The 25,496-nt window shown below is 41.5% G+C and overlaps 2 protein-coding genes and 3 non-coding genes across 8 annotated transcripts in view; 1 reads left to right on the top strand and 4 right to left on the bottom strand.

The window, feature by feature from the left end:
- The first annotated feature begins 385 nt into the window (after window positions 1-385).
- On the top strand, window positions 386-24,251 carry LOC106645520 (putative ATP-dependent DNA helicase Q1). 2 transcript variants are annotated; one of them, XM_089588782.1, is made up of 9 exons: window positions 386-613; window positions 18,498-18,547; window positions 21,065-21,384; window positions 21,752-22,155; window positions 22,249-22,507; window positions 22,586-23,362; window positions 23,478-23,766; window positions 23,948-24,088; window positions 24,166-24,251. In XM_089588782.1, exons 3-8 carry the CDS (start codon window positions 21,130-21,132, stop codon window positions 24,031-24,033), a joined length of 2,070 nt encoding a protein of 689 aa, XP_089444908.1. In that variant the 5' UTR covers window positions 386-613; window positions 18,498-18,547; window positions 21,065-21,129; the 3' UTR covers window positions 24,034-24,088; window positions 24,166-24,251. The 2 variants fall into 2 exon arrangements, with proteins under 2 accessions (XP_089444908.1, XP_014216892.2); XM_014361406.2 differs by lacking the exon at window positions 386-613 and adding an exon at window positions 16,957-17,121.
- TRNAD-GUC (transfer RNA aspartic acid (anticodon GUC)) lies at window positions 3,684-3,755 on the bottom strand. The gene has a single exon. It is a non-coding gene; the product is annotated as a tRNA-Asp (tRNA).
- On the bottom strand, window positions 3,845-3,916 carry TRNAD-GUC (transfer RNA aspartic acid (anticodon GUC)). The gene has a single exon. It is a non-coding gene; the product is annotated as a tRNA-Asp (tRNA).
- TRNAD-GUC (transfer RNA aspartic acid (anticodon GUC)) lies at window positions 4,006-4,077 on the bottom strand. Its single transcript has one exon. It is a non-coding gene; the product is annotated as a tRNA-Asp (tRNA).
- Window positions 15,687-25,496, bottom strand: part of LOC106645521 (LIM domain only protein 3) — an 80,594-nt gene continuing 70,784 nt past the window's right edge. For all 3 annotated transcript variants that reach the window (XM_089588783.1, XM_014361409.2, XM_014361410.2), the window contains exon 6: window positions 15,687-16,171. In XM_089588783.1, coding sequence (XP_089444909.1) covers window positions 15,998-16,171 — 174 coding nt within the window. In that variant the 3' untranslated portion in view covers window positions 15,687-15,997. The remainder of the gene's footprint in view (window positions 16,172-25,496) is intronic.

Below are 25,496 nucleotides of genomic sequence, written 5' to 3'. Positions count from 1 at the left end.
GCATGGGTAGTTGAGAGAAAAAAAAAAACTCAGCCAATGAGCGCGTAGTGCAGCAACTGCAGCTGCGCGTAATGGCTGCGCTTTCGTGTATTTTGATTTTTTCACCATAAACCATAAGCATAAGCATAAACATAAACACGCGCGCGTGCCCTGCAAATGCCGCACGACAACTCGACTTACTCGACGCGGGCTGGCTCTTGCTACGTCGTGATTAAAATTTTTCTTATAAATAGTTGTATTAATTAAGGTATCGCATTTTTTGGAACAAGTGTAAAGTGTCGGGAAATGTTACATTTGTCTCACACGTGTCTCGAAACGGTGTAACACGAATTTCCGAGTGATACACGAGAAAATACATCTGAACATTCGGCTTTCGTAAAAACAATCAAAGGATTTTTTTGATCAACAATCGGGTACTTGTGCATGTCATACATACCTCTTTCGTGCATCGCTGAACTCACGTGATATTGACAAGAAGGTGACCTTGGTCGTAGCACTATTTTACAGTAGATTTCAGTACTCGACGAAACAATTGCATGCAGCGAGTGACGATTCTTGAAGACGAAAACTTATCTACGTATTTGTATCTTGTTCGAGCAAGTTGTTACCACAGGTATGTTGGTATTTTTACAATCATCTAAGTACATCGTCTGTGTTATTGTACTTACGAACACACGACTATTCAGAAGTATGTTCCGGGTTTTTTAGGGGAAAAATTGCAGTAAATAGCATTGGTGTGATTCTTATGCTTTTTTAACACGGAAATCCACGTGTATACAAAATTGTGTGCACAAAAGGCCTTAAATGTGTATTTTATCGTATGAGAGAGTTACATGATTTAGTTAAATTTATTCTTTATTCTACTGCATTTACGGATTCTGAGGACGCTGGTAGAAAAGCGATTTGTTGACACTCCAAACATGAATGAACTTGTGCGCGCCGCGTTTTGTTTCATACTCAGTTTTCTAGTCCAAGCAAATGAGACTTTTTTTAAAAATAATTTTTAACGTGTTTAATTAATTTTTTTTTTGTTTAACACTGTATTTTCGAAACACTTGTCCATAACGTCTCCGTTCTCGCTTATAAATTTTTTATCGAAATTTTTATTTATATATAGACGAATTCGTTGGTACAAATTTACAATTGAAAACTACAGAATAAATTGAGATACTCAGTACATATGAGTCATTTATATAATTCCTTACGAGGTAAATTACGTAATTAAATCAATTTCAATTTATTCATAAAAAAGTTTTAATATGTACTCAGATGGATCATATACTAAATAATTTTACCATGCTCATTTATGTTGTAACGAAAAATATTTTTACTTAATCCGTTATATAGATTGTACAACATTTTTGAACACGTATTTTTTTCCTTTCTACTTGTGTTAAAAAAATTGACAGATATAAAACATATCGAAAGTTTTAAAGTGAAGGTACACAATTCTATTATTGATGAGAATTTATAACTATCATAATTTCTAATGCAATACATTTTATTTGGTCCTTTATATGAATTATTAAAATTACGACATTTTTTCCCTTTTTTTACTCAAATAAATAACGACGGAGATGCAGCAAAATAGTTTGAGAATGGGGGGGCCCACGAAGGGCCAGTGACGTTTGAAAGTCATCAAAAGGAGTTTTAAGACTTCCTGACGTCATCACCTCTCACTCCTTAATATGATGTTCTCTGACATTTTTTTATGTGCGTAAAAATTAATAGAATACGAATCCAATATTTCTTATAATCTACCTTATGGACCATGTGGATTTTGGTAAATATGCAGTTTAGTTCACACTGTAAAACAGTAATGAAACAAGAAATTTTTCTATTTCAACGATTAAGATGATTCATTGTGCATTTTTGATGAACAAAACAGGGAAAAAAAAAACATTCTGTTTTTCATGGTCCACTTAACTAATAAGTTTTGCTAATAAGAAAAAATACGTTTTCATCATTTTTTGATAATCTACCTACCAGACAAAATAGTTTTTTGACAAGTTATCATCAACGTATAGGTCTTCTGTCTACCGTAACACTTCAATTATCGGTTCGGTGCTACACATATTTTTTTCGTGCAAAATGCAGTTTAGTTTCAAGCATGGATAGCAAGAAAATTTTCAATTTTGACATTTAATTGCAGACACACAAAATTATACATAAATGATAAAGTGGAAACCAAAATTATATGCTTTTAGTATGTAACATCGAAACAAACTTATCAATTTTCTCTATTAACATACATTTTTAAGTCTATTACTTAAGTCAGTTGTAAAAATATTGAACACAATTATCGAGTTGAATAATTTTGAAAAATTAATTTTTCTAACGTAGAAAACATAGGGATTTTTTTTACCACCAAACGTTAGCAAATAATTTCATCAACAAAAATTTGTTGCAATATATGAAATTAAATAGTATTTCTATTGACATAAAATTTACATACACAGCCACAGTACAGATTTGGCATACTGGACCCAAAAAACATGTTTCTTCAAGAATTCTTCTAGATGTCTTGTACACTTCTAATGTATATCTTGAAGACATCTATGGGGAACGTAACCTTCGCAGATGTCTTTAAAGATAAATATTAGAAGTCTTCAAAACATCTACAAGGAATCGTAAGAAAATGTATGTGCTGGTAAATGTGGTGATCGATCATGATCTTGCAAGTGTCCTGTGGGTACCTAACGCCATCTAACCACCTCCACCAACAACACCAAACATTTGTATTACATATACCTACAATTGATAATGTTGAAGATGTAAAATAATTCTAAATAGTATAATATGAAAGTGTTTATTGAATTTAATATATGAAACCATTTATTTATTACATATTGCAGATTCAACGTTCTCTTATTTACTTTGGTCAAAGCTGATTTGTACAGTTGTTTGCGAAATCACGCCATCATTCGACTTTAGCAAAGAGAATGCATTAAGCAATCACAACTTTGAGTTTAGTTCGTAAACGAATTATTTATCAGTTTGTCTGTACCTACATACGCCTTGAAAAATCAGTGAGATAAACTTGAAACTGTTTAAATTTTTCCAAACTTGTTAATTAAAGCAAATCAATTTAATATAACTATTAATTATTGTTCGACAAACTTAACGTACTGTAAGTCTTTATCTTTCGTTCCATGTTTTATGAAATAAAAAGTCCAAATAAGTACATACGTACATTTTTTTTACCATCGTTAAAATTTCCCCAAAGAAAATAAAGTAGAAATAAAAGAAATGGCTGTGCGTTTGTGACGTTGAACTACAGGTTCAATGTGATTAAAAAAAAAAAAAAAAAAAAAAATTCAAGTAACTTCATACGAAGATCGTTGAAATATAAGCATGTGTTCTTTAATAATTTCTCGTATTTGACATCTTTGAAAAGTAGTTCTTTTATTGTTAGTGGTATTGTTCGGTAAATCTTATAAGTATGTTTCTGTCTGGTTCATCAGAGTTTAATGTACGTATACATTATGTTAATTTATTGCATTTATAAAAATGTGGCTTTGTATTACTTTCTTAAAAATTGTACTTTGAATATTTCTTAAGCTTTTACTAGTCTGAATAACTTGTCACATGTGCATAAACTAATTTCGTATACTTGAAATTAGTAAGTAATAAATTAAAAATTGAGTCAATGAACAAAAGTTGATAAAAAATCCAAAAAGAATCTCTCCAGCGGGGAATCGAACCCCGGTCTCCCGCGTGACAGGCGGGGATACTGACCACTATACTACTGAAGATTCGTTGGGAGCCGACGAAATGTGCACCTCTTGAAGTACAGCGTGTATAAATAAGGTTTCAAACCAAAATTCAAAAATCCAAAAAGAATCTCTCCAGCGGGGAATCGAACCCCGGTCTCCCGCGTGACAGGCGGGGATACTGACCACTATACTACTGAAGATTTGTTGGGAGCCGACGAAATGTGCACTTCTTGAAGTACAGCGTGTATAAATAAGGTTTCAAACCAAAAGTCAAAAATTCAAAAAGAATCTCTCCAGCGGGGAATCGAACCCCGGTCTCCCGCGTGACAGGCGGGGATACTGACCACTATACTACTGAAGATTCGTGATGAGGCGATGGAAAAAGCCTCTCTTCATGTATACGTTCAATAGCACTGCTCCACGGTGATACAAGATCTCTTATAAAAATGGTTATGTTGACAGATCATTTAAACATGTAGTGTTATATTATTTTACATATACTTACGTACGTTGCAATTACATATGTAGTATTAAAAATAAAAGCATATGGCTCATCATCTAACATGTATCGTTACGCATGCGCCATGAGCCAAGTTGCGCGTCTCAAATCGATGGATAAGAGTAGAAACATAAGCACCAGACTGTTTTCTATTTTTCAGGTACGTATAATTTTTTTCTCGGTATCTCGATATCCTACATGAAATGTGAATAAATTATGTTTGATTTTTTATATAATATTTGTTATGACTTACTTTGTTTTTTTTTAAGAAACCATCCTTCGATAAAAGTATTAAATTCCCCTGTGCAACATTAAGTGCTGTGTTAAAATGGTGTGTGGACAAAAAATCGTTAGTACCAAGAGAGTGACTCAGCCGTTGTCTCTCAAGAATCATTCTTGCGTTAGTTTATTGATCCTCTTGCCTGCTGGTCAAACTGAATTCGAGATTTTTCATATTTCAGCGTTCTCGAAAAAAAAGTCACTTTATTGCAAAATAACAATTGAAAGTTAAAACATTGCACTTCTGTAGTATAAGTATTCAAAATATATTTTGTAACACTATATCAGAGTTTTTCTGTTTTTAATTAACTTGAGCTCGTAAAAATCAAGCTACTTCTCTATTAAAAGCGTCCTAAAGGGTTAAAGAGGAAATAATGCAAAAGTCGGAAAGTCTGCGGATTTATGCAGCCAGATTTCACAGATCGGAGTTCGTTAAACTTTTCGTCGTTTCATTATTCGCAAGCGTCGCAAGACTCTTAACGACTCCCTTGACGACAAAGTCTCTCCTTCGTTTAATTCCGTCGCGCATCTTCTGCTGGACCTATTATACAGTTGCCAAAGGGTTACATTTTTGTCTGAAAGTGCTTTTTTATTTTCGGCTGTAAGATATGAATTACTTATAATTCAAATGTAAGTAATTCATACGAAAAGTGATTAAATGAAAAGTTTCGGAGAAAATATGGTCACAGTAACAAAAGTAGAATTCCATAGAACAAAAAGCAAAAACATACAAAAAGAAGTACACATCATATAATTCTTCATTAGTACAGGCGGGAACTTGGAATGGTGCAAAAACTAATGTGAAAAGTTTTCCAATTTATCTTAGTAGCCATTATATTTTATTTGGTTTTCTTGTGACATTAAATATCAACAATTTCTCAGATATTATCATTAAAAATACTGTTTCTTAATACAAACTTAATTTAACGATTTATATGTGCTCTGTATTTTTACTTAATACTATAATGTACCAAGCTCTACAAAAGCTGTAATCAGCCTTATCTTTTTGATCAAACGGCTTTATGCACTCGGACAAAAAGTACAAAGCTTACTGGAATTTAAAAATGCTTGTTGCTCGCAATATTTTCATAAATTTCACAAATTTAATGTTGTCATTCATTAGTATCTTTAGACGTGAATGTAGAAAAATAGATTAGCCAGTAATATTAATATAACAATAATATACCGTACATCCGTTATTATCATTACGTATACAAAATTGAAATGGTTATAAAAAGTTGGATTATTGTGTGAACTCTTTCCGCACAGAAGATGATATGTATTTAATTATTGAATTGACACTGAACAAAACTAATGAAAAAAATATTAATTTTTAAGATAATTTTTATTAATAGTTATACGTAGAGACAAACATTTTTTGTAAAAAATATAAATCAATGTATGTATATGGGTCATTTGATATTTTAAGATTTACTAGTACATGTTTTTTGTTTGTGTGCGTAATGTATAATGTTTAGATATTGTGACAGTGTTATGTATTTGTTAATAAAGCTCATAAAAGTTGACGAATCTGTAAACGAATCAGTAACATCATCATTGTAGTTTATTTACATTTCCATTCCCAACAATCTGGTCGAAATTTGACTTAACTTATTTTCTTGAAAAAAAGTAGTCTTTTAGGACCGCAAAAACAAGGGTTTTGTCCATTTGAGTCTGTTCAATTAAGTCAAATATACAAACACATCGAAAAGTTTCGATATTCTGCGAGGAAGTTGAATTTTTCTCGGTTACGTTAACTTTGGATATCCAGGTACTATTAAGAAAAGCTGTATATACTTGAGAAGTATCACCGTACAATATTATTTTATATATTATTTTATACCTTTAAGATAGTGTATTACTCACCTGGGGTTCAGAAGAAAAATAAAGAATATCTCAGATCCCATACTTATCAATTGATTGCGATCTGAGACATTCTTTATTTTTTCTCTCTAGGTGAGTTATATACTATTCTAAATTTTTATGTGAAAAATAATTAATAATAACCAGATTTTCACAAGTAGTAAAAAAACAATCCACGTTATGCATGTTACGATCGAGTTTTTTTAGCTGTAATCTAAAATAAAGCAGCTAAATATCGTGCGTAATCGTTAAATTTTTTTTTTTTTTAACTAAGCCTTATATGAAAAAAAAAAAAAAAATTTACCATTGCTCAATAATGCCTATGATCAGTACAGAGCCGAGTAAGACGTAGCTGTAAATTCTTAATCCGAATCGGCGCGTAAAACTGAAAGTTGAGCAAGTTTCGCGAGGGTTCGGGACATTAGCCGTAACAATGCAAGTTCTTATACGGTAACGATGCTGTAGCAGCACAATTCGCTCGTGCGATAAAGTTACCCGACCGATTGGACCCGCAAGAATTAAACTCACGCTGGAAGGGGTTGCTACTACTCCTCCTCCTCCTCCTCTTCTTGCTCTCTTGTGAATTTTCAGTTCCTTTCGAAACGACCGCTACAATTGCCATTCTACGTTTGAGCCGTTTCTCTCCTTTTGTACTCGACTCGTCGATGAATAGAGATCCCTTTTGTTTCTCCCTATACACTGCTGTAAGAAGATGATTAGCTTGTTTGCATGTTATTAACCACCATCCCAAAATGAATTCACTTTTACTGTATACCTATGAAATATTTTTTTCTTTCAGATATGCTTAACAATGTCAATCAGCTTTTTCATTGTAAAATGCTATTTTTTATGTCCACTTGATCATTTGTAATCTTTTTAATCTTACTAAATTCGTAGATGATAAATAATACGTATCATTGAAAAACGAAAAAGGAACAAAAACGAATGATTACGACGCTGCACGTATTAGAATGTCTAACGTCATTATCGCAAATTTCACGGGCTCCAATTGAAGTAGATTACCTGAGCTCTCTGGAATTAGTCGAACCTAACAAAAGGCCTCCCTTGCCTTTGGTACACTCGGTGGCCACAATCGTGGCCAAATCGCGTTCCGCAATTCCACAAATGGAGCCATTTGAATCTTGGGAAACAAAAGGTGTAATAATTCTGGTCCGCCTCCCACCCTTCGGCTCAAACCCTTATTTTCGTCCTCCAGAGTTTCTACACAGAGAGCACCTTTCTTTCCCTCTCCCCACTCGTTCTGCTTCGCCTTGACTCCAAATGTGCGAGCGCGCTCTTGGTATTTCTAATCTTATTCATTGAAAATGCCTTCAACATACAAAACGGCTAATATTTTTTCCAAAATGGTAATATATTTACAGAAAATAAATGAATGTGGAGGAGCTCGGCGAAATTCTAATACCTTTCGAGCATTTCAATCTCTCTCTCTCTCTCTCCTCTTCAGTCCAGCAGCAGCGGTAGCAGCCCTTTGTTAGCAGAACAAACAGAAATCGCTCGTTTCAAGCGTAGTACATCCTAACAGCGTCGAAAAAGCCAACGAGGAGAAAGGCACGGAATTTTAATTACCGGAATATTAACTTGTTATGGCGAATGGTAACGCTCCGATTTCCGAATGAATTACTCCTTTCGAGCCGTCCCTCGCCGTAAATCTTCTCTTTTTATGCGGGAAGGGGGGGTGGAGGAGCTTTTCATCCTCTTTTCAAATTTTCACATTGCACGCGTAATCGACATTGTTTTCAGAATTTAAACGCAGAGTTCCCTTTTTACCTCTAAAATGCTTGAACGTCGCATTTGTTTTACTCCCACGAGGACCAATGGAAGAAAAAAAAAAAATTCTATCCATCCATAGACTCGTTATTTTGTAATGGTTCTCTGAAAACGTAATAAATAACTCGTACATCTGAAAAACTCTCGAGTCACACTCGATGGAACAATCCCTTGTGGTCCCACCGAGAATCGATGCAAAGATAGAATAAACGTCACGATGACGAATGAACTTTTCTCTCTTGTAATAAATTCATACAACTTCTGCGGTAGGTAGGGTGGGAGACCGAACGAGTTCGAGTGCGGCAAAAAGTGTGGCAAAGGGGGAGGGGGCATTGTAAACATTTTAATTAAAGACCAGGGCAGATATTTAATTTCGAATAATTAATGGTTCCTCGCTGAGTACCCTGAAATTTCCATGAGGTGGCTTTTCTGCTTCATCTCATCATACATATATATATATACATCCACCCTTTCCCCGCTCTCTCTCTCTCGATCATTCTTAATTCCGGGCACGGCGATTACTCGCGTCAATGTCACTGTCAACCTCCTCGTATACTTACCCCTTTCTACTCGTTTAAACTTGATAGATCAGCGTCCCTTGCGTTCAAATTTTAATTCACAAAAGCACCTTTCGAAAGTCCTTAATCTTCTTTTGTTTACATTTGTTTTTTTTTTTTTTTTTTGTTTTTTTTTTTCGTTGCTCAACCATTATTCGTGAAATTTAACTAACGCACTGGGATCGCGTGGGTATCCCGACAAAATTTCCACGGCGGAAAGACAAGATAAAAGGTCAGAGCCAACGAACTGGAAACTTGAAAAGCGTTGACGTTACGACGAGAGAAGAAACAATGGGACACGAAGGCCAACAAAAGAAAACGTGGCGGTGCCGGTGATATGCTGCTGCTGCTACTCTGTTGTCAACTTTTCTCTAAAGAGAAACATCAGATAAGTACACAAACATGTATATATATATTTACTAGGACTGGCTCGGCATATCAACCGAGAGCAACATTTTCCGTCGCCGGTACAGCGCTGTCCCTCCTCGGATCGAGACAATTCAGCCATGGATTCAATAAAACCGCAACAATGAGGAGGAAGAAAAAAAAAGGATAGGCGAAGGGAGGAGGCGCCGCTGGGGTAATTTGGACGAAGAGATATAGAAGACAATGAGCCGGTGTAGACGGAGAAGAAGGAGACAGAGATCGCGGCGAAAACAAGTGCCGGAATCAAATCAGCGGAGACGGGGACCGGAGTTTGCGTAATTATATTTACAAGTGGTGCCGTCCTGGTGGGCCCTCGAAAACAAAAGCTCCCCCCCCAAGACTGCTCAATTCGTCCGGGAACTCTTGGGTATCGCGTGTAGGTATGTACGTACGTATAAAAGCGCTTGGTCTCCCTTTCGTGCTACACAATCGCGACGTAATCGCGCCCGCGCGTATATACCTTGTGAGATTTTTTTTTTTTTTTATTAACATTTTGCCCGTGCGTACGCGGTTGGCCACATTCCGCGAGTTTGCCTCGTTTCTGATTAGCTATCTTTGCGCGTGCTCGCTCGGGCTTTTCAATAGTTGCTTGCTCTCCGCGACGGGGGAACGAGTTTTTCTCTTTGTTTCGCGCAGTGCAGGTGTATAACTTTTTCTTTTCTTTTCAGTCGCGTGTTTTCACGAACATTCGGCATCTCTATGGGCTCTTTCAACGCGAACTGACTTGGCTCCGTAATTGTACAATTTATAACACCGTCGAGTCGCGTTACGTGATGAACGAACCGAAACGCGTGGGAAAATACGGAGTATATATTTACGCGTCTTTTGTACTCTGACTCGACAAGGTCTCCCACTTGTATATATACGTACCTATACTGTCGCCAAGTTCGCGTTAAACAGCTAAACCCAGTGCGCTCAATAGGTGGTAATAACGCGCGTGGCGCATTTTTCCGATCGTATTTCTCCACAAGAGGCTTCTATGGCTTAATTTCCGAGGCCTTAAAAGCGCTCGAGTCCCATTTTCTCCCCCGACGAAAGAGTTTTTTTTTTTTTCTCTCGAGGAGTAAAAAAAAAGTAAGATATTTACTCCCTATGACGCAGTTCGACATTTTTCTGGCATTTTCCATTACGCGAAACGCGAATAGATTTTCTTTGACGTGCACAGCGTTTCAACTCGAGATTTTTCAAACACACCCCATATACATACTCTCGAGCGCAACGAAGAGTGTGCCTCTTCTCCCCGTGCGTACACGCGGAGGAGAATCGTCTTTTGTACGCCGGACAAAGCGAAATGAAAAAGATAACTCGAATGCCTTTGACTCCACCTGGAGACGATCTCTCCCCGGCAAGGGGCTACTTCTGCTTCTGCCATGTCATATTTTGCATTATGACATTGTTTCCCTCGTCAAAGTGGCAAAGGACAGACAGAGGGACGTATGGTCAAAAGCCGAGCGTATGATGTCGTATTTTTTTTCGCGCTACTGCCCATTCTCTCTCTCTCTCTATCCCGACTTTTTCCCTCTTCGATCTATAGGTCCGCGCGATTGTTCGTCTCCTCTCGAGCTTTTGCACCTCATTAAGCAAATACAGTTTATGTCACGTACAAAAGAAAGTTAAATCTCCGCAAACTATTATACGCAGTCGTCAAGCATTGCGCGCCTGACGGAGTCACGTATATACGCACTCTCGGCGGTCTATCTTATCCAGCGCCTTTTTCTCGAATCGGTCGTTAAAGTCCTTGCGCGGAGAAAGAGAGAGAGGAAAAGGGCTCCGAGTGGCCGTAAATGTCTCGCGCGCGTACGTGGCACTGTTGGAAAAAACAACCCCCCCCCACCCCACCCCGTAAGGTGTTGGAAAAAAATATAATACCGCGAGGTTTTAATAAACCCAAGTTAGGTAATCAAAGCAACGAGGAAGAGGTGTTAACGGGGCCACTTCTGTCGCTTTAACGCGCGCTTAAATCACACTTCCAGCAACAGCAGCTCACTTTTGCGAAAAAGGGAAGGAGGTAAGAAAAAAAAAGAGATGTCGGGAAGGGCTGTAAAAGTTCGGAGAAAGGAGGCAAGGGCGAAGGAATTGTTTTGAGGAAAAGAGTTGGCGAGCGTAGTAAAAAGTTCTCGTTGTTTGACGAATGTACGCCTGCCTCCTACTCTCAAGTTTTAATTGTTGTCCTTTTTTTTTTTTTTTTTTTTTTTCTTACTCTACTCCATCGGAGTGCACGTTCTTCTATCTAATTATAGAAAAAACATTCACCGTAAGCACTCTCTCGAGTTTCCATGCACGGTGGGGGGAAGTGGGGGTCTAATCCCCGGTAGGAGAAAAAAAAGCTGTTGGAGATTACTCGTGAAACGTATACGCATTAAATCCCAAGAGAAACAAAAACAGAGACAGCTCCGGTTATATAAAACAAAAATGAGCAGAAGAAGGAGCCGAGCGCTCGAGTGGGGGGGTGGGGGGAGACGGACGGTAAAAAGATGAAGGGTCCGAGCGCTCGTATATCTGCGTATGAAACGAGGACTGTGGGGAGAGGGGGTGAAAAAGCGCTCGTGAAAATAATACATTATATAGAAATATTTTCATAAGAGCCCCCCTTACCTCGGCTGGCGCGCGGAAACGACACGAAAAATGCGAAAACTTTGGTCAGTGACCCCCCTTCCCCCCCCACCGAGGCTTTTCGTTGTCGCTGGAAATTTCCATACGGCATTTCTTTTTTGCCGAGAAAGACACATCAGCCGCGCGGATATTATTTCAGTCGGGAGGGCGCTGCCCAACGAATTTAACGAAAACAATTTTTAGTCTTTTAATTAATCGTCGCGTTGGCCGTGGGGAGAAAAGTGGGGGCTTTGCGCATATAGCCGTCGCCGTGTTATTCCCGGGGTATTTTTCTTGCGCCCGGGCGGTGAGAATCGGCGACTTTGTGTTTGCAGTACGTACGAAAGTACATAGGAATGCGCGGAGGATGATGATGTAGGAGGAGAGAAATAACAGCCGAGCTTTTTCTACTCTCCAGGTGTGGCGATAAATTAGCGATGTTTGTACATTTACCGTACATGATTTAGGAAAATATCCTCGTTTATGGTACCCATTGTAATATTAATATTGTGAGAGCTGGGTATAGGTACCCCCCAGCTGCGATTCTTCGAAAAACATTCAGCGCAAAAGCGATTCTTCGATTTGCATAATTAGACGTAAAAGCCCACGCGTGATCAATGGGAAGGTACATACAGTGCACGCACCCGGCAAATCGAGGGTGCAGGTATAATCGGGCTCATAAATAACGTTTTATCGAACATCGGGCAGGGACCTCTAATTGCCGATGATTACCACCGGCTTCGGCTGCGCGGGCGAAAAGCTTTAAAAAACACTGCGCTCCAGAGTGGGTGGTAGGGGGGGATCGATTTACTCCCGTTTCCCGCATATTGGCCGAAATGATACTCTCCCTCTCGCCGAATGACTGCACCCGCATGTTTGCCCGGTGCGTTTTATTTTCCCCGATCGTATCGCTTGATTTTTAAGGGCTGTGCAGCAGCGCTAAATCATCGGTGTCGCTTGACACGAGCGCGAGGTTTTTTTTTGTATTTTCAATTGTATCTCTCCCTCGCGCTCGAATAAATACCGTCATCGCAGGAGCACGTATGGATGGACAGTTATGTAGATGAAAAAAAAAAAGCGTGAATTTCGGACTGACGGACACACGCGGGCGAGCTGCAGGGCATACACCGCGAGTGTGTGATATCGACGGTAATTAATCCGCCGGTCGGGGTTACCTCGCTCGGATGACCAAAACGAGATTTCGGGATATTATTGCACGGGACGTTTTTCTTTCACCCTTCGTAATTGACCCGCACGTTTTTTTGCACTTTGTTTTTTATTTGTAACAAGAGCCGCCGATCGCGTGTTTGCGCTCCTCTCGGCTCGATGATTCGCACGGAAAAAAAAAAAAAAAACGTCGTACCAAAGTAAATAAATACACGGGCAAAATCCCATTCGCTCACTGTAACGCGATGTACATGCGGGCTGGGGGCTAATGAAAAGCTAGCCGAGCGCGAATAAACGCCGATTAAATTCATCATCGGCGGGGAACGAGCGCGAACAGCGCTTTAACGGCAAATTAATACGCACTCTGTATTCAAACTCTCTACGGCAAAACACAGAGACCATCGTCCCCCCCCCCCCTAGTGGGCCCATAATAAATGCACGCCAAATCACCGTCGATACAAGAGGAGCCCCAACTTACACGTCGCTCGCATACCTTATATCTCCACTTTGGATTTCACCTCGCGCTACTACCATGTATACGAGTATAGGTGTAGGGTAGCTGGTATTGGGTATAGAACTTGTAGCGGTGCAAGGAGGGATGGGAGTATATTCCTTCCTTGAATACGGAATGCTCGAGCCGCGCGGAAACACACAAAGGGCGCGATGTATTGTTGTATAAGTATATAGCGTGCGATGATTGGTAAGTTATCGAGGCCCGCGCCGTTTCCCCAATCACGTAGCGCTCTTAAATATTGCAAAGTAGCCGCGATGTAGCTTCCGCGCCGCGAGAGAACAATATACTCGATCGGAATACCTTATGGAGCTTCTTCCTTGTGCCGTGCGTTATTTCCTTCTTTCTTGGATGGTTCCTTTGATTTTTTTTTCAATATTTGATGGCTATTGCCTAGCGCGGCAGATGATGTGTACACGCGTTGCTTCTTTAATCGATTCGACGCTCTCGGCGCGTGCACGTTTCGGATTGATGGATATGTGTACACAAGAGGGTGTACGTGATGTTGGGAGGGTGAGGATGAATAAACAAAACAAAGTCTGCTGGATATACGTGTTAACATCGAAACAATTTTATTACATTTTTCTTTTGTTTTTCTCATCTTCGAACCAATTGTTTGCTCCAATATAATATATCATGTATGCATATAATATATAAAAAAAAACATTGTCATATTCATACGATAACACCATTTTTATATTTTCGCAGAATGCAATGATGATAGCTGTTGTTTCATATTTATGTTCGCACTTGACGCTCTCCAAAAGTGGATACCGTACAAAGGTTTTTTTTTAATTTTATGCATCTTTGGGATCACAATAATTCGCTGGTCCATAATTTAGGGCACGATCCCTCAAAAAACAACAAAATACGCTAGGGAAATCGCTCTTCCAACAAGGTATTGTCAACAAAAACACTAGACGCTCGAGCGAACCGACACTATCACCAGTAGGTGTAAGAACTGTTTGACTCATCGATAAAAATGCGTTTTTCCCATCGTTATGGTCGTGCCTATTGTTCTTCCGATCCACCAAGATTTAATATATTATCATGGTGTTCCTCGAGTACACAATAATGGATTATGCGTATACATGTATTATGTCGCGTAGCGAAATCAATATAATCTCATCACCGTGCCAATAACAACTCAATGCGCATGTAATCACCGTTACAACATTCGCCCCCACTCTCATCACACAATCAACAAACGATATGAAAACTTGTCGATGGAAAAAAAAAAAAAAAAAATTTTAGCAATCAAAACAGTCGTCGTTGCTTATCTGTCCAGCATACAAAGATGCAACGCTATATACTCGACAACGGCCCCTGGAGAGGGGAGGTAGGAAAATCCGAGCCAAAAATCTGAGGCACGCGCCGCAAAGTTTGAAAAGCCCCCCTTTGCAAGCCTTTCGCCATCGGAGCTCCCCGAGCTGTGTTTCCTTTTCCCTCGACGTTTAAGTAAGAAGAAGAAGTCTGAACACGGGGGGAGGGGTTATAAGGAGCCGTTGAAGAAATAAAACATCGGAGCCGCGTAACGGGACCGATAGCGGCGCAAAAGCTCTCGGCGAAACTTGGGGCATAACTCAGGCCTCGTTATCTGACTCGCAAATAAGGCAAAAGTTCGCGACATCAATCTGGCCTTTTTACCCGGCCGCGGAGATTCGAAGTTGAAACAATGTCGTATCGTCCCTCCCCCCCCCTCCCCACACTTTTTTTCCTCTCCCTTCCAACTGACGTATGAGCCTCGTGGGATAAGTGCAGCGTGGCGGCCACTCGATACGCAACTTTTCGTGTCATGTCCTTTTATTTTGTTTCGTCTCGTTTGGGTGGTGTTTCTACTTTTGCCGCCCCACCCCCCTAAAATGCTTGCCTCGGTGTAGAAACTGGGTTTTTTTTTTTTTTTTTTTTTTTTTTCTACACTGGTTGTGATTTACGGTGCGAGAATGCGACGGGAATATTGATAATATTTCGAGTGTGTAACATGGATTACCAATAATTCCAACGTTTTACATCGAATTTTATGGCATTTCGAATCGTACATGTGCAGTCTTTTTTTTTTTGTCATTTCTCTACTATAAATTGTAATGGATCATATTTACATTTTTTTTTTCTTTCAATCACAAGTATCGCTCGAGTTTTCTTTTTCGATAAAACACAAATTACAGAGCACAAATAAGTACAAACATGCGCCGCGACGAAACATTAGTTCGAGAATAATCTAAAAAGCACCAGAGTTTTTCATTTATTTAATGTTTTTTTTTTTCTTTTTTTTTTCCCCTTCCTCTCAAGATCGACGGCTAAAGTTCTACCAGGGGTGGGTACCTATGTATATCTACAGTGAGATTTACGCGCCGCACAAAAGTTTGATCGGACTATATTCTAGCTGGGGCGAGGGAAAGGGTTCACGTGTATATGGACTCCTTTACGACCCGTCGCCCCGGTCGTTTTCGCCGAACCCTTGCTTCTCGAGATCTTTTCCTTCAACTGGCTTATATTTGTCCCGCCGGAGGATTGTCGAACGATCATTCGGCTGGTGGAAAAAAAAAAAAAAATCCCGAAAAGCGTCCATCTCGCGTTTCTTCTTCGCTTATTTGGTCTGTCATTTGGTGTCGTAGCCGGTGCTCTGAGGCCCAGCCATGCCGTTGAGGCCTGCAAGCGAGCCGAGAGCGCCGGTCGAGGTTGTGGGCGCTGGGTAGCCGTTGTGGGTGCCTGCCACGCCGTCCGCTGGCTGCAACCCGTTGGTCTGCCGCTGTGGTCCACCTCCTGGCACCGACTGCAACACACAATCGTTCGGTTATTACATTAATTTTTTTTTCTTTTTTTTTATGTGGCTGAAAAAGTAAAAAGAATTATTTAGCAACGCTGGCTTGCCAAGTAAAACGGTTTTCATTCCGAATGAGTATCTCAATCGCGACGTATTATACGTTTACCATTGCGGTAAAAGGTCAAAGTAAGTGACTAAACACTTGTAGGCATATTGTTGATCGACTGTAAATATCGAGCCTTGATTTATAGAACTGTGAAGGGCAGCGCTTTGAGCAGACGATGAATTATAAGGCCTCGTCTGGCTGTAATAAATGCTGACTCAGCTGTATATGCGACAAGTTCCTTCTTCAACGAAGGTTGAGTCATTTCGACGGCGCGAATTTCAAAATATTTTAAAGCTCGAATCGACCAAAAATAAAAAAAAAAAAATGAAAAAAATAAAAAATAAATAAATTACTCACTGGAGCAATAATAATGCACTATATGCTGACACATCCAGAGGGTAGATTTTTTTTCCACGCGTTAACAAAGTGTAAGTACTTGTTTGTAATAATAAGTAATTTAATATGATAAGGACAAAAAGCGTGGTTTGTTACTAATTTTTTTAGATCATGTTAATACCTGAATGATGTTCGATCCCCAAATAGTAGAAGGAAAATTTGAGTTGCGCGCCTGTCGTATGTACACACAAATTACGATTGTACCGAGCACAACTGTACATATGTAATTACGGGTCATGAAAAGAGACCCTGAGACCGTGCACATACGAGTATTGGGTTATGTTATTGTTCCTGTTAATATCACGTGCAAGTACCCGGAATAAAATCAGATTATATTTATAAAGCGTACAAAAACAGCCATTGGAGTAGCATTGTACCGTGTGGGGATCGTTAAGTTACGCGTAAAAAATATACACAATTTGATCGACTATTGACTTTTTTGGCACGCCCGGATTTGGTAAGACTTGTAATACTTATAAGAATAAATGTTGTGTAACGTTCAAGTCGTTTCATTTATATATAATTCAATTAGTTTTGCAATAAAAGTCAGAAAATGATGGTCTACACCTGTCAAGTATAAAAAATGATGTTATATCTTAGTTGTAAAAAGTAAATAAAATTGGAAAGAGTCAACGATCAACCAAAACGGAAAAAAGGTTCGTGTCAATATCACGAGTAAGTAAGTATACGGTTCTCGGGTGGTGTAAACACGCATTCTTCGAGATATTCGTGAAAATGTATGATTCACCGGTATAGGGAGCAAGTAAGTGGGTATTGTGTGCGTATCTATATACGCAGCGGTGAGAAGTATAAGTTAAGGCCCGACGAAGAAGAACTCGCGTAGCGTAAGTTCGTCATCCGATTCACTTTCCGTTTAACGCCTCGGCGTATAAAGAAGGTGGAGGAAAACGAGAGAGCGGGGGAGTCTAAGTAGGAAGGAAGTCTCGCAAGTTAAGGAAAGCTCTCCAAAGGACTCGAAACTCCTCGTATCCATCCCACTTTCGAAGTCATATTTATGTAGAGTTCGCGGCCCCACCGCCGCTTACATTACACAGGGGGACAAAAGAGAGAGAGAAAACAGCTGCCGACGAGGTTTAGTCAAACAAACCGCTAGAATATAAACAACACGTCACGAAGCCAAGGAATTTTCAACTTGTTTTTTTTTTTTTTTTTAATTGGTTATACACCCCTCGAAGTTTTATTAATTTCCTCCGATGCGCAAAGGGTCTTTTTTATCGTCTCCTCGAAGCGTGTTCAAGTAGAGTGTATATAAAGAGGGGGGAGGAGAGAGGAAAAAGTGGCCCGATTAAAGAAACCGAGAAGGAGCCGGCTAACTTTTCCTTCTTCCCCGCTCATCCTATAAATCGATTCCCAAAAGCTTGTACAGTCGCTAAATTCTCCGGAGAATAATTGAGAGAAGCCGAGGAATTAAGCGGAGGAGACAGTATGGGGGTGGGCGTTGAAAACTTTAAACTTAAGAACTCAAAGCCCTCCTTTCTCCATCCTCGCCGTGGAAAAGTTGTTCGAGAGAGAGGTGTTAAATAATACAGGCTTAAAATTCGCTCGACACGTGCACGAGCCTCGAACTTTGCGCCGGCTCCTCTGTATAAATTTATTCAGCCAATGCGGCAGCCCGAGCCGTGCAATTACGACAAATTTTTAATGGTCCCTGTCGTCGTCGTCGTCGCGTGGCTTTACTTTGAAAATTCATGCTCGCTGCTTATACATATATATATATTGCACTCGCCACGTTTTTACTTTTTTTTTTTTTACTCACATTTATAAGGAAAAATCAAAAATTGATCAACCATTGTGTTTCGTCTTGTGTTTCAGGTGAGGTGCTGGGATCGCTGTTGCCACACCGATAGGATCTGCTAAACGAGGTAAGAACTTTTTTCGGAGTAATATCATATGAAATTCATCAACCGATAGACAGTTTATGTACCATAATTATGCTGGAATATAATATACAAAGAGTAGCGTGTGCTCGAGAGTTATTTTTCACTCTCTATTTAAATACGCGTACTTACTATTTTTACCTTTCGTTCGAGTGATTTCTCGTACCTGCATATATATACGGACTTGGCTATTATTATTAAATGACTCGAATATCCAGCTAAATAATGTGCGATTATCGGACACTCGATCGCTGCAGCAAAAATATAAATAACAAGTAGCTCAAAGAATCACCGTATTGGCTGTGTAAATTGGTGGTATAAATATAAAAATTGATATTTAAAAATTAAAAAAAAAAAAAGCCAATACACCTCGAGAGCTCTTGAGAAATCAGGAGAGGGGAGCTCGCCGATTCTTTAATTATACGAAACGCCTTTTATATATATTATATATCGCTCGCACCACCTATACCGGCGAGAGAAAAGGGTTGCTCGGACGGATATGATAAAGCGTCCGCGCGCCGCTGCTGCTACCGCAACGGGGGCAGCCCATCCGTCATTTTTATCTCGCGGTTAATTATACTGATTATAACTGGCGCCTCTTCATTAATTATTTTAACGAATGGCCCTTCTTTCGCCCCCCCCCCCCCCACCCAACCTCTGAGCTACTGCCGTTGCGTATATGGTCTACCTTTTCTTTCTTTTTCCAAAAGGGGCACGGGTGTTGTTTTTTTACCCACCCTCCCTCCTGCCGTGATTATTTAATTAAAATACGAGCTCCGAGTTTTTGCCGTTGGCGCAGCCACATTTACTCAACTCCCCGACTCGGCGGTCAAAATTTAAAGACCCCGTGCCTCCGTGGAGAATGTGACGCGCGCCGCGAACACGTTTCCGAAGCTCGAGTGAAAAATCGCCCCGATCGGCGAAAACGAAACCAAGGAAGGGAGGGGCAAGCAACCATTTAACAACAAAAGTATAGCAGAGCAGCAGTAGTTCCTTAATTGAGTTAACTCACGGGGCGAAGGTCCGTCGGGGAGAAAGAGCCCGCCAGCAAGACATCAATCGCCGAGGGCTGGCCACAATGCCCGGCGGTTACTTTTCAAGCAACCCCCCTACCAGCCCTCGTAGAGTATAGTTGTGGCGAGATCTTTCGGCTCCCTCTTTTCCCGCGTCAGGCAGAGAAAGAAAACGAGCAATCGATGGAAATACCAGAGGACTTGCGAGGGGGGGGGGTGGGGGTGTTGATTTTTAACGAGAAATTCGCGCCCTATCGTTTCCACCATTGTGCCGGCTCTGAAATAATACATCACCCCTCGATAAGAGTCTGCGATAAACGCACGCTCTCGGTGTGTAAAGGAGCTCAACAAACTTCCACATACATACACGGTTTGTACGCGTCTAATGTATATCATGACGGGTCGTCGTTAAACGCGAGCAGCGGCAAACGATTCCGTTTGAGCGAAGTTGTAACCCCCGCATCGCGTGTCGATTCTCGGATCTTCCGTGTATACATATACATGGTTGTATGGGTATGGTACCCGAGCGCGGTATAGACGATGCCCTTTTCCGTGCAAGAATTAACACTCGCCAGGCAACGGGGTACATATTATATATACGTGTGCGCGCGCGTCGTTAGGCCGCTCGTTTTTCCAACGCTCGACCGCACGTGCGAGTCCAGTGCGCACCTACCTCCGAGTAGCCCGATACGATGTGGCCCTTCCACCCGCGCCCTTTGTCTCGGGACTTTGCGGGGCGAAAGAGCAGTCGAGCAATTTCTTTCGGTGCTCCCCCCACCTATACGTACGTATATATATGTATATGTGCTCTTGCTCGCTCGAAAAAAAAAAAAAAAAAGTTGTAAACGGGAAAAGTTTGCTCGAGCTCTCGCGTAATGGCACTTGGGCTGCTCTATCTCCCTCCCTCTGGCTCCTTTTTTTGTTTTCATTTGTCTTTAATAATTAAACGATAAAGGTAATCGGGCGAGGGTTCGGTAAACCCTGCCCGTGTGCCCCGGGGAGCAAACGAAAACTCGTTTGCGCGCTATCGCCCAAGATTTCGATAAACAATCCCAAACAATTGCAACGACAACGTGCACGTGCCACCCCAAACGCATCTCGTAGTAGGTATGTATAATATGTAATACATGTAGCTCACACGCGAATGCCATTAACACACATCATTTCTTGTCTATATATACCACATTGCGAGCTGTACCTAAATGAGCAAGATGTATGGGCACGAGAGATCGCAGGTCTGGCTGATGAAGCGGGGGGTGTGTGCGTGAGTGAGCGTCGTAAGGGGGCCTACGAAGCAAAACGTGCAGATCCTCATCATCTTGGGTGCTGTCTGTTGTGGCGAAACACGCGCGCGCTCGACCAACTTTTGCGCGGGGGAGGGTTTCCCCGGTTTTGAAATTTCATTTCGCACGCGTTACGAGGGTACAGCTTTTACCTAACGATACAATGATGAGAAAAATTCATTGTGGCCGTTGTTTGGTGATTTTAGGGTGATGTAGAATCGATAGAAGTGAAAAGCAAAAAAACAAAACAAAACCGAAAATAGAAAAAGACATGGGTCGAGTGAGCGAGGATGATATATTAAGCAGGCTAAACAAGTACTTCGGTTACAAAGCCCTGCGCCCGGGCCAATTGGCCATCATGCAAAAGGTCTTCGAGAGGAGGGACGTGCTCGTTTGCAAGGAATCCGGCTTCGGGAGGACCCTGTGCTATCAGCTGCCGGGACTCATGAGGGACGGCGTCGTCCTGGTCGTCTCGTCCATACGATCGCGCGTCGAGGAGAAGTGCACCGATCTGGCCGATTTCAACGTAAATTGCTTCCCTTTGACACTTCGCAATCCAAAGAGAAACGGCTCTGTGAAACCAAGTGTGTGTCGAATCGATTGAGTATCCGTTGCCCAACTTGTTTACACCGAGAGACCGGATTCTTGACTATAAACAATCTGGTCTCTATGTGTCAATTTTCTCAACAACTCTAAGCTACAGATTTCCTTATGTATGTCGAAAATCTAACGATAAAGTGTTGCTATGCTTTTTTTTTTACACAAGTAATTTGAATGAACACGCTTGGATTGACAGTAAAGCATACGAACCTCCCCCCGTTGAATTTGCTCATAAATCGGTGGGCATTTGATTTTTTGCAAAAACCTGTACCCGGGCGCACCGTGTGTTGTAGGTAAAGTGCGCCTACCTGAGCAGTAGCGTAAAGTCAAAGTCGTACAATGACGAGCAGGACCTGCGAAGTTTGCTGATGAAAAAGAACAAAATCCTCGACGATTTGCGCAACTTCGCGGCCACCGGGTTTAAATTCTTGTACGTGACGCACGAGTACTACGCCAACTCGAGCCGGCTCCAACAGATCGTCAAGGACATTTACAAGAAAAACCTCCTTCAGGCCGTCGTACTCGACGACGTGCACTGCACCGCGAATTTTCGCACCGTGTTTCGCAAGGACTACTCGATCTTGGGAAAACTACGGGACTCGTGTCCCAACGCCGCGTTCTTGTGCTTCGTCAAGCCCATCAGCGCCAACGGCATCGCCATCATTCGCGACACCCTCAACCTCAAGCAGCCCTTTGTGTAAGTATACATACATACATACATACATACATATATGTATACACGATCGATTTGCTTGGAAAAAAAAAAATTCTCCAATTTTTCCTCTTGCAGCCTGAACGAGCCATTGGTCAAGGAAAACATGTCGTACAAGGTGATGTACACCCCGGAAAAGTACTACTCGAGTCAACTGGTCGATTTCATAAAGGACACCTTCCCCGAGAAGACGGGCATAGTCTACTGCCGCAACCGGGACGACTGTCTCCTGGTCTGCGAGAGGCTCAAGGAAGCCAACGTCAGGAACCTCTACTACCACGCCCACCTGTCCGACGACGACAAGAACTGGCTTCACCAGTGGATCGGCTCCGAACAGGCACGTAACCATCAACCCCACGTGACAATGATAATATTTCACGAGACAGAACACACACACAGAATTCCACGCTTTCAGATAGTCGTTACTTGCGTGACGGGGTCCGAGGTGGACATGCACCTGCCGAGCGCGAGTTACGTCATCCACGCGACGCTACCCGCCAGCCTGGACGTGTACATGCAAGAGACGAGCAAAGTCGCGAGGAGCGCGGACAGCGTGTGCGTCCTGTTTTACAACACCGCTGACGCCAAGGCCAATCTCCAGCAGCTGGCTGAGACGTACCGCGAGAAGAGCAAGCGCGCGAGCCGCGAATCCAAAAGGACCTACCGCTCCGAGTTCCAGGAGCAAGCCAAACTAGTCACGGAGGCGGCCACCTACGCGGAGAACAGCTGCGCCTGTCGGCAGATATTTCTGCTCAGCCGGGGCTTGAGCGAGGACAACGTGGCGTCGACGCCGTGCGGGGTGTGCGACGTTTGCGAAGTCATGAAGGGCTCCCTGGTCGTCGACGTCGGCCACTGCCTCAGGAAGATACTCATGGCCGTGTGGGCGATCAACGTGCGCCAGAGCGGCTTCGAGAAGGACGGCGATGCTTTTTACGACGTGGACACCGACGATCTGGTCGATCTGCTTACGGGGAGCGCGAGGAAGCGCCTCGCGGCGTCCTTTCTGCCGAGCGAGTGGTTCTTCGCGTCGTTCAGCTCGTGGGACCGGGAGCTGTTGCAGAGGCTCGTCTTTTTGCTGCTGGGCAATAAGCTCGTGGCCCTGAATCACGCGTTTAGCGACAAGTTTGAGAGCAAGGCTCGGAACTTGGTCATTACGCCCAAGGGCCAGGAGTTTGTCAAGTCGACCACCGAGGTAATCCATGATTTGCAACGAGCAATGCGCGCGACGCTCTTTTTTTTTTTTTTTTATAATAAATAACGGCCAAAGTGTTGCTTCCCTTGTTTTTTCTTTTCTTCTTTTCTTTCAGTACAATATTCCATTCTCACGAAAAGACGTTGCCCTGACCAAGTGGCTGAGCGTGGAAAAAATCACGAGTCAGTACAAACGCGACCTAGAGAACGTCGTGTTGTATTACTCGCTGCACCAAGGAAAACACTTTTTCGATAACGTCTCTTTCGTTTGCGATCTCCTCGAGGATTGTCCAGGCTCGTGGGAGGATTATAAAACTATGAAATCTAAATACACGACGAGCGTCAAATGCCCCTTTGACGAAGACTTGTTTACCGTCTGCTTAATGTATTATCAAGTCATGAAAAGTAATTATTGTTACTAGCCGTGATTGTCGTGTACGGTTATTTCGCGTATCCTTATACAATTTCAATCGGTCGTTGTAGCCATTTTTATAGCCAAGCGAAATTATATACATATATTCTTTGAACCACGTATCATGTAAATATAACGTATCGCTGAAAACATGTGGTATTTTTTGTTTTTCAGAAATCATTAAAGTGAGCCATGGATCAAACGAAATCTCGAGAAGCCAACTCGAAGAGTCTCATTACAGGCTGTTTAGACGGCTTTAGCGACGTGGATTCCTACGAAAATTTGATGGAGAAACGATTCCGAAACATGAAAAAGGTACGTTTGGTTTAGAGAGATTTTCGTTTGTCAAATATAAAAAAAACATCAGCACGGTAAATTAAATTTCATCGCAGCCAACTTCCTTGGTCTCTGCTGTGGGTATCAACGTGCTGCGTTCCGTCGTCGCGTTGCACTCGACCCTTGGCCAATGCGTCATTGCAACGAGTACTCCGCTGGAAAAACAATGCCAATCCTACGATTTAAAGGGCTCGATGTGCGTGTCACCCTCGCCGCCTATGAACAGCTACCTGAACAACGCCCAGATCACGGGGTTCATTGATTCAAAACTGTTGACCCCAGATACAACTGCCGATGACAGAGAACTAGCTAACCAGTCCGGTGTTAAGAGACCTTGTGACGAAACGCAGGACGCAACAGCATCGGACAGCGGAGCGCACAAAAAATTAAAGTACCAATCGTTGCTCGACACGTATCACTTGAGAAACAATACTCAGAATGTCGACAGATAAAAAGATTCATCCGAGATGACGCGTTTAAAGCGGCAAATGTTTATTTCTTTTCTTTTCTTTTTTAACGTTGTTGATAGTAATGTCGATTTTTATAGCAAGTTTAAAAAACGAAAGCGCAGTTGATTTAGGGATATTTCTTTTGTAACGCATAACAATCCTTTTGAAAAACGCTTTCCTTACATTTTTTTTTCAATTTTGTAATTTTCCGGCTTCAGTGATAAAATATCATTGGAACAATGATGCAAACTCAACATGTTTTATTGCTTCGACAATAAATCTGTTTGAACATCAAAATGCAATACTAATTTTCATTCCCGTGATTTAAGTTTGAAATAACCATTTGTACTTAAAAAATACTTGTTCACCCATCGTCGCGTTAAAAACAAATAAAATCCGAGCATTACGTCTCGAAATGCGAAAAACAATTGCCGACGTTTCAGCGTAGTAGAGAACACCCCGACGCAGAGGCTCCCCGTGGCTGCTCTTCTGTACGGCACGATGTAATTATGAGCAGCAGTGGGTGCCGGCCCATGCGTGTAAAACCGCATTTTGCCCGCTCTTTCCCCCCCCTTTTTTTTCCCTGTGTGAGAAGGACGTGCGCGCGCGTGTGTAAAAATAAACCAAGCTTTTTTTTTCTTTCTTTCTTCCTCCTACCTTTCAACTGCTGTTCTCCTCTTTGCGTATGTATGTTTTTCTTTTTGTTCCTTTTAACTTGGTAATGGACTAAAAGAATTAATGCGTTTTTCCACCCCCTATCTTTCTCCCTCCGCTTTTTTTTTTTTTTTTTTTTTCGGCAAATAACGCGATTACAAAATTGTTTTTAATACTATGGCATTATTCCGCGCAAGTACTCGCAAAGTTGTCCCATGCATACACAAATTACTCGAGTTACAAGCCGATAACCGAGAAGCACCGGCTTCACCTTCGAAAGCCCC

This window comes from Copidosoma floridanum, unplaced genomic scaffold (assembly GCF_036245765.1).
Source record: "Copidosoma floridanum isolate Cflo_tuat_1 unplaced genomic scaffold, Cflo_Japanese_pri ptg000007l, whole genome shotgun sequence".
Taxonomy (NCBI): domain Eukaryota; kingdom Metazoa; phylum Arthropoda; class Insecta; order Hymenoptera; family Encyrtidae; genus Copidosoma; species Copidosoma floridanum.
Note: the sequence above shows the minus strand (reverse complement) of the source record. Positions and strands in the feature narration are given on the sequence as shown.

Excerpts from the sequence above, each read along its gene's own strand:
- LOC106645520 (XM_089588782.1), top strand. The coding sequence starts at position 21,130 with ATGGGTCGAGTGAGCGAGGATGATATATTAAGCAGGCTAAACAAGTAC. Across the intron at positions 21,385-21,751 it reads CCGATCTGGCCGATTTCAAC|GTAAAGTGCGCCTACCTGAG; the intron begins GTAAATTGCTTC and ends CGTGTGTTGTAG. Across the intron at positions 22,156-22,248 it reads AACCTCAAGCAGCCCTTTGT|CCTGAACGAGCCATTGGTCA; the intron begins GTAAGTATACAT and ends TTCCTCTTGCAG.